The sequence below is a fragment of the Cibotium barometz genome, chromosome 20 (assembly GCF_041138505.1).
Source record: "Cibotium barometz isolate CiBa-2024 chromosome 20, ASM4113850v1, whole genome shotgun sequence".
Lineage (NCBI taxonomy): Eukaryota > Viridiplantae > Streptophyta > Polypodiopsida > Cyatheales > Cibotiaceae > Cibotium > Cibotium barometz.
In genome coordinates this window covers 46,243,785-46,255,994 of record NC_141065.1, presented here as the reverse complement: position 1 = coordinate 46,255,994, position 12,210 = coordinate 46,243,785, and the positions used below count along the sequence as shown (strand labels likewise).

General features: G+C 44.9%; 1 protein-coding gene across 1 annotated transcript in view; it reads left to right on the top strand.

The window, feature by feature from the left end:
• Positions 1–12,210, top strand: part of LOC147627937 (transmembrane 9 superfamily member 1-like) — a 33,875-nt gene that overhangs the window by 4,547 nt on the left and 17,118 nt on the right. Inside the window, exons 7-8 of the mRNA XM_086814910.1 lie at positions 2,043–2,177; positions 2,381–2,547. Coding sequence (XP_086671036.1) covers positions 2,043–2,177; positions 2,381–2,547 — 302 coding nt within the window. The remainder of the gene's footprint in view (positions 1–2,042; positions 2,178–2,380; positions 2,548–12,210) is intronic.

Here is a 12,210-nt window from a genome sequence, read left to right as displayed (position 1 = left end):
GAACACAGATCGGGAAGAACTCCAAGGAGGTTTGTTGGTGGTGTTCCACAGTACCAGATGGGGATGGCAGTTCCGTGAGCCAGATAGGTTCTTAGGTAACGGTCCCAAGGGAGGTTGATTCTCCAAGGGTGATGTGAGAGTGCCAGACTCAGCTCCAGGAATGAAGACCAAGACGGTGTTCAGAGTAAGGGCAGGAATGGATTGTGGACTAGAGGAAGACCAGATGCATAGATCTTCATCAGAGACAGAGTGGTTTGGAGAACACGCCGGGTTTTCAGAGAAAAAGGTTTGCCGGGGATGGATGATGACAGAGGGACTTCGGGAAAGGATTGGGATGATGACAGTCATCCAAGAGCAGGTTGGATTCCCGTCATCAAGTTTAGCAGAGGGGGATGTCATGTGCATCACAGATGCCATGGACATTCTCAGGGCTAGATCCAGAAGAGGCAAACAGATAAAGACCATGAACCAGTAGAAGATAGGTAGAACCAGAATGTAGGAGCTTCAGGTGTAGCATCTGAAGTGGACTTGGAGCAAAGCATGGATCAGATGGCTGTCGACTGCAGGACAGTGGATGCTGGCTGCCAGAAGAGCTGTCGGCTTACGTCAGCAGAGGGTGGGCAGCATGCGCATCAAGGACAAGGACCAGCAGCAGTCGGGCAGGGCTAAAAGGGCTTGTATGGACATGGAACTGGCCGACCAGCAGTCGGCCAGCATAAAGTGTCCAAAGACCCATATAAATAGGTCCACATGCTCAAGGTTTTATTCATTCAGCCCACTAGGGGTTTGGATTAGTAGGGTCCTAGTCTAGGGCAGAATTTTGGGTGTTTTACCACCTTTTCAAGAAGGCAGCCAAGGGCTGCAGATATGTACCCTTTTTGTACCATAGTATATACTGAATTTCCAGCACTTCTCACTCTCTCTCTCTCTACTCTCTCTCTACCTGCGTTTTTAGGGTTTCCAAGAGTGTTTAGGGCTGAAAGAAGACTCCCAGAGCTTTCGTGTGTTACAGTACCTTCTTCTTTCAGATTTGAGAGGAGGTCTGGTCCACCCCAGTGGGTCCAGAAATTACTATAGGACTCTGGCCTTTCTGACAGCCAGTTGCATTCTTAGGCATCTGCTTCGTCTTCCACACCTCGGAGATCTTCTCTATGTAAGGGGCTGGACACAGCAGATACGAGGGTTGAAACAGAGTGTACAATAGTTCAATGCCCAAACAACCGTTTCCCCATTGAGAAGAGGGAAACAACTGTGCTGTGATACCACTGAAACTACATTGACTAGGTCTGAACGTCCTTGAGCACCGTCTCGTGAACAATACGCTCGTCAACACTAAAATGAACTAGCCACAATACACAATCATTGAAAGATACATCAATGCTCAAGACAATCTGCAAAGAGAAGCATTGCACAGTACACCACCATTGGGGCCGTGAACGGCTCCACCCCCCCTCCCCTCAATACTGAAGTATATTATTGGAGTATTTTATTTGTATATAAAGTTCCAAATGAGTCAATACAACTAGTCCCGACTCCTCATACACTTGGAGTTGTGTGAACATGAAACTGTCGTGCACGGAAGTGGCTCAATGGGAAGCCTAAACTGGGATCTCTGAGAGTGGGTTCCACGTTCTGGCCACACTACGGGTGACATGAGGCCTGGCCTCCCATAGGGGATGCGAGTATGGGCGACACGAAGCTCCTTGGTCTCCCGTACCTTGGCACAAAAATAGAGGAAGACCACTTGGGCGGCCAATTGGTGACAGGCCTTCTCTCACTTGGATCTAGAATTGGTTTTAGTTGATCGTGTTATTGTTAGGATGGAATGCAGCTTATATCTGGTGATGACTCGTCTCTAATTGTTGCATTGTGTAGTAAGCTGTGTCTGTGTTTGCTATAGTGTCTTTGTTTTGTCTTTTTGCTCAAAGATTGCTTCTTGTAAGGGATTGTCTGTGTGTGTGGCTGACTACATCTTTTTATGTAAGTGGAAGTATCTGCGGTCTGACAGAAAGGCACTGACATTGTTGGGGAATGCATTTCAGATCCATTGGTTCTCAATTTTCAACTCCTTCATGATGGTCATATTCCTCACTGGATTGGTTTCAATGATCCTAATGAGGACGCTGCGCAACGATTATGCAAAGTATGCTAGAGAAGAAGATGATTTGGAAACACTGGTAATGTGCTCAGTCCTTGTCTGGTTTCTGCATTAATTTGGACAATACAACTGTTTGCATTCCTGTGCAGGACAAGTGCGATTCCAGTCTTATAAATTATCCTCAATTCAGTGTTGCTTGAAAATAATAGCTAAGAAGATTTATTTATTATGATATTTTGAGCCTGTGGCATAGCTAAGACAAAAGCTTTTTGTCATCAATAGGAAAGAGATGTTAGTGAAGAATCTGGCTGGAAATTGGTGCATGGTGATGTCTTTCGTTCGCCTCGAAATTTGGTTCTTCTGTCAGCCCTAGTGGGAACGGGCGCCCAGCTATCAGCACTCATTCTCTTGGTCATCTTGCTTGCAATAGTTGGGATGCTCTATGTGGGGTACGTGTCTAAAAACTCACTTGTTATGTTTACCTTTTACAAGAGTGCATACTAGAACACCTGCATTGACATCACATCATAGTTGCATCCAAACTACGTTGCAAACGTTTGAAACGTTCACTAACGTTTGGAAACATAGTGAACGTGCACTTTTGATTTTTTAGGTTAAAAAACGGACGCAAGTCAACGTCGTTTTTTTTTCCCGCTTTTCCTTACGTGCATGTGGCAGCCTCTGTGCGGTGCTCAAGTCTTCTCCTGCGGGCGTCTCTATGCGGCGCTCAAGTCTCTCTCTCTCTCTCTCTCTCTCTCTCCCCCCCCCTCCCGCACACGCTCAAGTCTCTCTCTCTTCCACAAAATTGAAACTAAAGGTTGTATAATATTAGTAAGTGCTTTAATGTTCATTGATGAATCTTCAAACTTCATATTTCAAAATTTTATAAGTAAATTATAAATTTTGTATATATATATATATCGGGGGCAGCGTTCACTACGTTCGGAATCTTTTCAGCACGTTTTCCAAATGTACTAAACATATTGTTCACTACGTTTGGAACCACCTTGCATCACATGCTGTGGGCTTGGCCTTATTTCAAGCAAAGTAACTTTTGTACTCATTTCTCAATGCAGTCAAATGCATCCTTTGCATGAGAGATGTTGCTTGAAACCTGTGAAAGCTTCTCTTGTTGCTTCTCAAGCTTGGCCTTTTAATGCTTTCTATATGCACACTATAATTGGGTGCTAGTGGACATGCTAATCAGCTTTGGGGAGAGATTCTGAGCACTTAACACTTGAGCATTACAACCACAAAGTTGAAATTGACAGTACACCACATAAAGGGGCCGATGATATAGGTTATATTACCAAAAGAGTCTGCAAAGTACAAGATTACGGGTGCCTGGGGATTCACCACCAGCCTGCACCTGATTCTTCCAAATACATCATGAATGAATACATTTCAAACAAGAGAATCTGTAGGTACATCCGCCCTACACAGAGGTACATCCGCCCTGCACAAGCCTCTTCACAGGTACATCCGCCCTGCACAAGAGTATCACAATCCTCACAGGTACTCCGCCCTGCACAAGATGTAAATGGATCTTTAGGCCCTATTTCCACGCGAGAAACTGATCCAGAAACTTGTGTTCTCCGCGAGCAAGTGTCCCCAATGCTTGCCCTAAGCACCTGTTATACCAGGAAACCTTGAGACACATCCATGCTCACATATTCCATTGCTGTCCGGCCTGTTTTGTGCAATAACCAGTCCAAAACAGCAACTTTCTATCGCGAGAATTCCACCTGTAAAGGGTCCTACAGCCTTGTGGAGGTCCCTAGAGCTGTCTTGTACTGTCCAAGTTGACTTTGGACACCTGTAACCAGCCCAAAACTCGCAATAACCAGAAATTGCAGGTCTGAAATTTACCAACCAGCCCTTTAGAAGAGTGTGGGGATGGTTATCCAAGCTTGTGTGAGTCCGGGAAGCAAGCAACCAGCCCTGTAGCAACTCCCAAAGCTCCAACCAGCTCTCCAATGTGTTGAGTAATGAATAAAACAGCCCAAAAGGCCTCTTGAGGGAGGCGCCTTTTTCCAGTGCCACCTAAGGGGCTTGGTGGGTACACATACAGGCTGACATGTGTCCCCATAAGGTGTCCAGGTAGGTGTCCAGCCCATAGTGCTCCATTTGTCCTGTTTTGTATAAGTTTAGGTCCAACCAAATGGGAAATGGCCATAAGCTGTCCGGACTTCATTAATTTTGGTCCAACCAAATGCGAACGCATTATAAGTTGTCCAGCCACTTATTAATGAGTGTGGACCTGCAAACCAATAAACTTTAGTAGTAAATGAAATAAGCTGTAAATTGAGTGTGGACGCACTTACCACCTGCAAAACCCATAAGCCCACAGTTTTAGGCCCAAACAGGAGTGCACACACGTGTCCACAAGGTGCCCGGGCGTCCCTGGTCCCTCAGACTTCACAAGCCAAAATAACAAGCATTGTCCAGGCAGCAAGACAATGTCACACAAAGTAAAATAAAGTTATGGCATGCATCATTTATGCATTGTGCACATGTAAACTTGGAGAAGCACCTATCATCATTCTTGTACTTGAAAATATTCTGCCTGCCATCATAACACACCATGTGTGCATGGCCGGAATCCACACGGGCACCGCCCGAAAGTCCACAAATGTCCTGCCATGTCCTTGGACTCATATGCATCCACTCATATGATCCATACACATGCCCAGGTAAAATACATACATGCATCCGCATGTTTCTAGGCCTGACACGCATCCGCATGTCCCTAGAATATAGGAGTTTGTGACATCCCCCCGGCTTCTAATCAGTTGACCGCAGCTGAAAAGCCTCCAGATAGGCCCTCAAAAGATTTGGGTAATCCTCGAAGTAGGCCTCATCCATCCATTTCGCATCCAAAGCTGAATAATTCTTGAACTTCACAAGGTACCTACGAACAAGTTTGCCTCCCGCAAGCTTTCGTTCCTTGTGAAAAACAATCTGTTCAGGTTGAAGAATCTCTTCCAGCTCATCCACCTCGGGTGGGTCTTCCAAAACCGGCTCAAACGGTGTCGGTCCCACATAAGGCCTCAATAGGCTGACATCAAAAGCATTATGCATGTTCCAATGATCTGGGAGTACAAGCCGAAATGCAACATCATTGATCTTCTCCAAGATCTGAAAAGGTCCATAGTATCTGTTGGAAAGTTTAGGGTACTTTCCCTCTTTCCCTGGCCTCTTCCGAAGTCGTGCCTTTTCAAATTTCAGCAAGACCCAATCACCTTGTTTGAATTGTACATCCCTTCTATGCTTATCAGCTGCCTTTTTAATCTTGGTTTGAGACCTCTCTATGGCTGTCCGTACCTGTGCAAATGCAGTATCCAAGTCTCTGACATACTCATCTGCTGCAAAAATCTCATCCTTTGTACAAAGGATGGGTGGTAGTACCACCTTGCCATAGATAATCTCAAAGGGCGCCTTGCCCGTAGAAGTATGTACCGTATTGTTGTAGGCAAACTCCACAAGTGGTAAATACTTCTCCCAATCCGATTTGCGGTCGGATACATAAGATTTCAGCAAGTCGAGGACGGCTGAATTTGCTATTTCACTTTGCCCATCTGTCTGTGGATGGTAAGCTGATGAGAAGCTCAGCTTTGTACCCATATTGTCAAACAATGCGCGCCAAAATAAGCTTGTGGTTCTAGGATCTCTATCCCCCACAATAGATTTAGGCATGCCATGGTGTTTGAATATCTGTGCCAAAAACATCCTAGCCATATGATCTGGCTTTATTGTCTTGCGCACGGGAATGAAATGTGCCTGCTTGCTAAACCTGTCAATGATGGTCCAAATAGCATCATTTCCCTGTGGCGTCCTTGGCAAATCCATAATGAAATCCATAGCAATGCTTTCCCATGGTTCATTTGATATAGGCAAAGGCTGAAGCAATCCAGGTGTTTTATGTCGATCAAACTTGACCTTTTGACATACCATACATTCATGTACATATGCTTCAATATCCTTGCGAATATCTGGCCAAAAGAAATACCTCTCCAAAGCTTGTGCTGTGGCCAAAATGCCTCTATGACCTGCATATGGAGGAGCATGGCACTCATCCATAACCTTATGGCGAAGGTTCTTTACCACACACATACGATTTTGCATCATGAGATATCCATCTCTTATGACATAAGATGGGACAGCAATACCCTCTTGTAATTCAGTCCATACATGTGCAAAATCCTCATCCAGATGATAAGTATTACGCATATCCGATAAGTCCTCATGGTATGCAACTGTAATAGCATGAACCTGTGGTCGTCTAGATAAGGCATCTGCCACCACATTCTTTTTCCCTGGAGTGTGTAAAATCTGAAAATGAAACATTGAGAGGAAATTTGCCCATCTCATATGCTTCTCTGAAAGCTTACTTTGAGTCAAAAAGTATCTCAAACTTTGATGATCAATTTTGACCATAAAATCAGCCCCTAAAAGATAGTGTTTCCAAATAGTAAGGGCATGAATTACAGCCAACAACTCCTTCTCATAAACCTGTAAGTGAAGCTCTGCATGTTGCAAGCGTCCGCTCTCATAGGCAATGGCATGTCCTTCTTGGTTCAAAACAGCCCCTATGCAGTCCCCACATGCATCCCATTCCACCACAAAAGGTTTGTGCAAATCCGGAATAATGAGTACCGGTCCCGAGATGGTTGCACTCTTCAACTTTTGAAAGGCATCTCTCTCTTCTTGTGTCTATTTAAAGATTGCTTTCTTCTTCGTTAAGTCATGTAACGGAGCGGCAATGAAAGCAAAATGCTTGACGAACCTCCTGTAGTAAGCTGATAAACCAAGGAAGCTCCTCACTTCATGGACTGATTTCAGCTCTGGCCATTCTTGCATGGCTTGTATCTTTGCGGGATCCATGCGCACACCATCCTTTGATACAATGTGACCAAGATAGTGAATCTCTGGGAGGAAGAATTCACTCTTTTTTGCATTTATGTAGAGCTGATTTTCCTTAAGCTCTTTAAACACAATAGCCAGGTGCTCACGATGTTGGGCTTCATTCTTTGAGAATACAATAATGTCATCAAAGAATATACCTGTGAACTTTCTATGCTTTCTGAACACCCTGTCCATCATCCTGTTGAAGGTAGCGGGTGCATTTGTAAGGCCAAAAGGCACCACCAAAAACTCATAAAGACCAAAGGCTGTCCTAAATGCAGTCTTGTGTACATCTTGAGGTGCCACTCTCACTTGATGATACCCACTCTTGAGGTCTATTCGGCTGAAACATGCCGAACCTTCAAGCTTGTCCAAGATGTCATCAATGCGCGGAATCGAAAACCGATTCTTGATGGTTATCTTATTGAGGGCACGATAATCAACACACATCCTGTAAGTACCATCCTTCTTTTGAACAAGAAGTACCGGCGAGCAATATGGCGAGGAACTAGGTCGAATCAAACCCTTTTCCAAAAGTTCATTCACCTGTGCCATAATCTCTTCTTGTTGACTAGCACTCACCTTGTATGGTGGCCTATTAGGTGGAGAGCTACCGGGAATTAGATCTATGCAATGATCTTCCGGCCTCCCTGGTGGCAACCTTGCTGGCAAAGCATTTGCAAAACAATCGTTGAACTCATTCAAAAAGTTAAGCTTGTCTTGATCTAATGCACTAACATCAACACTAGAATGTTCAATGGTATCACGTACAAAAACCAAGTAAGAACAAGCTGATTTCTTTATTGCCTTATTAATTTGTACATGGCTTACAAGAGGTATGGTACTTCCAGTAGTACCAGCATCTATAGAGTGCTCACGACCTCTATGTACAAAGCTGATTTTCTTCTCTTTGTAAGCCTTAATAGGCTCTAAACGGTGATGCCAGGGCATTCCCAACAAAACATCACAACCTGTAAGAGGAGCCACTAAAAAGCTCTCATGGTCGAGGTAGTCCTGTATATGTACACGGAGCTTACCAATGACCGGAGTTACATCAACCTGTTTGCCCTCAAAGGCGGCATCTGCATTCATTTGCATTCCCATGTCTTCCACATTGAGACCTATGGCGGCAGCCATCTGTACGGATATAAAGTTATATGTGGAAGCATCATCAAAAAGAAACAAAGCGGGCTGATCCTTCAATTTGCCCCAAGCCTTGCATATGACTCTACTCTTGGGCTCATGCTCTGTATTACCCTGCACATCGGGTACAACATTCACAAGAGGCTTTTCCACATCAGGCTCAGCATTCTTAGGATTCTGTGGGCATTTAGGATATATATGATCTTTACTGCCACACTTAAAGCATTTTCTAGCCTTCCTGTACTCTTCCAATTGCTGTTTTGAGAGTCCAAAATTGTGGCGTTTACCCCCCGGCTTCTTTTCGGAGTCATCCTTTGCATCTCGGCCATCTTTGGGAGCATTCTTAGGTGGCTGTCCACCCTTTTTCTGGTCATAACCAGCCCTGAATTTGCTCTTGTTTTGACCTGCAAATGGCTTATTTGTGGGTGCTTTTATGTGCAAGTTCTCCGCAATCATGGCTGAGTGTATAAGCTCTTGTATGGTCTTATTTGGGTACACTCCCAAGCTTTGTTGAATGATGTGATGGAGCCCCGATTCAAACTTTCTCTTCTTCTCGTCCTCTCCAATATTCATGAAGGGAGTAACCTTGAGAAGGATTTTCCAAAACTTTGCTATGTATGAAGCAACGGACTCTCCCTCATCTTGGGACAGCCAATCCCACTCCTTGCGTACATCCTTTGCAAAGTTTGGTGGTAAGAATTGATCATAAAACTGAATTTTGAAAGAAGACCAAGTTGGGGCAGCACTTCCATCAAGTATTTTTGCAAGCCACCAATCACTTGCCGTATCCTTGAGATGCATTCCCACATGCCTGAGCATAGACTTTTCCGAAAAGTCTTCATTGCAAAAAGCTATCTCAAACTGTCTAATGAAAGCAAGTGCTTTGGTAGAGTCCATCCGTCCCTGAAAGTTTTCAAACCTTGTCACCGGACTTGAACTCTCGAGGCTTCTTCCTTCTATATGCATCCCTATGTACATCCTGTTCATTTGCATGATGATGATGCCGCGATGAAGATTCACGATCCCTCTTCGTTCTCTCTTGAGCCACACTCTCCAAATGAGTGGAAAGCTCAACATGAGAACGGATATGTCTTCTTGGAGCAAAGCGGGAATGAGTAGAGGATTCCTCTTCCTTACTCTTCTCTTGACCTGCATCAAGCCTAGCACCAGGGACTCTTGTCCTTTCAGCATTTGGCACTTGCTGTGCTCTTTCTGCTTGTTGTGCATCATGTGCATCACCACGGGCAGCCATGAGGGGTGGCTTCTTGAAAGCCAAACTACCATCTGCTTCAGTGTATACATCACCCTTAACCATTAGGTATGCAAGTGCAAGCTCTCGGGGTTTCTCAACATCCATTTCCTTTGCAATTGCTTCAAAAGTGACTTCATGGACCGAAGCCTTTGCCTTCGCAGCCAACACCTTTTGTACATCCGGGTCATTTTTCAATGACCTAAGCTCTTCGGTTTCAGCCCTATAGCGTCGCACTTGACGCCTCAAAGATTCCAAATCAGAATGCATAGTGTCATGAGTACCTGCATCTCCATAGACATCATTGCCTGCAGCATCTCTTGCATCCCTTGTACCATGAAATTCACGGTCCTGTGTGTTCTCCACACTGTTAGAAATGTGGTTGTCCATGACACTTAAATCAGGTCACCACTTATGATTCCAAGCCTCAGACCGTTTTCCAATGAGGGGAAAAACTGAGCTCTGATACCAATGTAACGGGAGGCGGATACGTGTATTGGAATGGTATAAATGTGAACAAGATTCTGAGCACTTAACACTTGAGCATTACAACCACAAAGCTGAAATTGACAGTACACCACATAAAGGGGCCGATAATAGGCTGACCCCCCCCCCCCCCCCCCCCTTTAGGTTATATTACCAAAAGAGTCTGCAAAGTACAAGATTACGGGTGCCTGGGGATTCACCACCAGCCTGCACCTGATGCTTCCAAATACATCATGAATGAATACATTTCAAACAAGAGAATCTGTAGGTACATCCGCCCTACACACAGGTACATCCGCCCTGCACAAGCCTCTTCACAGGTACATCCGCCGTGCACAAGAGTATCACAATCCTCACAGGTACTCCGTCCTGCACAAGATTTAAAATGGATCTTTAGGCCCTATTTCCACGCGAGAAACTGATCTAGAAACTTGTGTTCTCCGCAAGCAAGTGTCCCCAATGCTTGCCCTAAGCACCTGTTATACCAGGAAACCTTGAGACACATCCATGCTCACATATTCCATTGCTGTCCGGCCTGTTTTGTGCAATAACCAGTCCAAAACAGCAACTTTCTATCGCGAGAATTCCACCTGTAAAGGGTTCTACAGCCCTGTGGAGGTCCCTAGAGTTGTCCCGTACTGTCCAAGTTGACTTTGGACACCTGTAACCAGCCCAAAACTCGCAATAACCAGAAATTGCAGGTCTGAAATTTACCAACCAGCCCTTTAGAAGAGTGTGGGGATCGTTATCCAAGCTTGTGTGAGTCCGGGAAGCAAGCAACCAGCCCTGTAGCAACTCCCAAAGCTCCAACCAGCTCTCCAATGTGTTGAGTAATGAATAAAACAGCCCAAAAGGCCTCTTGAGGGAGGCGCCTTTTTCCAGTGCCACCTAAGGGGCTTGGTGGGTACACATACAGGCTGACATGTGTCCCCATAAGGTGTCCAGGTAGGTGTCCAGCCCATAGTGCTCCATTTGTCCTGTTTTGTATAAGTTTAGGTCCAACCAAATGGGAAATGGCCATAAGCTGTCCGGACTTCATTAATTTTGGTCCAACCAAATGCGAACGCATTATAAGTTGTCCAGCCACTTATTAATGAGTGTGGACCTGCAAACCAATAAACTTTAGTAGTCAATGAAATAAGCTGTAAATTGAGTGTGGACGCACTTACCACCTGCAAAACCCATAAGCCCACAGTTTTAGGCCCAAACAGGAGTGCACACGTGTCCACAAGGTGCCCGGGCGTCCCCGGTCCCTCGGACTTCACAAGCCAAAATAACAAGCATTGTCCAGGCAGCAAGACAATGTCACACAAAGTAAAATAAAGTTATGGCATGCATCATTTATGCATTGTGCACATGTAAACTTGGAGAACCACCTATCATCATTCTTGTACTTGAAAATATTCCGCCTGCCATCATAACACACCATGTGTGCATGGCCGGAATCCACACGGGCACCGCCCGAAAGTCCACAAATGTCCTGCCATGTCCTTGGACTCATATGCATCCATTCATATGATCCATACACATGCCCAGGTAAAATACATACATGCATCCGCATGTTTCTAGGCTTGACACCCATCCGCATGTCCCTAGAATATAGGGGTTTGTGACAACTGACACTCACGAAGATCAGCCAATAGTCTCCTCAACCATACACAATCTACTGTAGCTGTGAAGACTGCCCTGTACTCTGCCCTGTACTCTGCCCTGTACTCAACCTCACAAGTAGATGTAGCAACAGTGGGTTGCTTTTTACTCAACCAAGATATGCATGAACTGCCAAGAAAAAAACAATTCCCACTGGTGGATCGCCTGGTATCATAATCACCAGCCCAATCTGAATCACTGTATGCATAAAGTTGCAAGTTGCCCCCCCTGGGATAGAATAAACCAAGATCCAGGGTACCCTTAAGATAACGAAAAATGCGTTTGACTGCTTGCCAATGCTCTGTGCCTGGGATGTGCATGAATTTGCTCAACAAAGACACCCCAAAAGATATGTCTGGCCTCGTGTTACACAAGTAAATGAGGCATCCCACTGCCTGGCTATAAATGCCGGCCTCAAAAGGTTCTCCAATATCATGCATAGTAAGCCGTACACTTGGTTCTACTGGAGTAGAAATGGGCTTACATTCATCCATGTGAAACCTTTTTACCAAACTTTTTATGTACTTAGTTTGCTGTATAACAATGCCATCATCTGTATGCATAAACTGTATGCCGAGATAGTAGTGTAAAGGCCCCAAATCTGACATATCAAATTCAGCTTTCAAATCAGCTTTGAAATCTGAAATTTGTGCTTTGCTAGTACCTGTAATGAGCATGT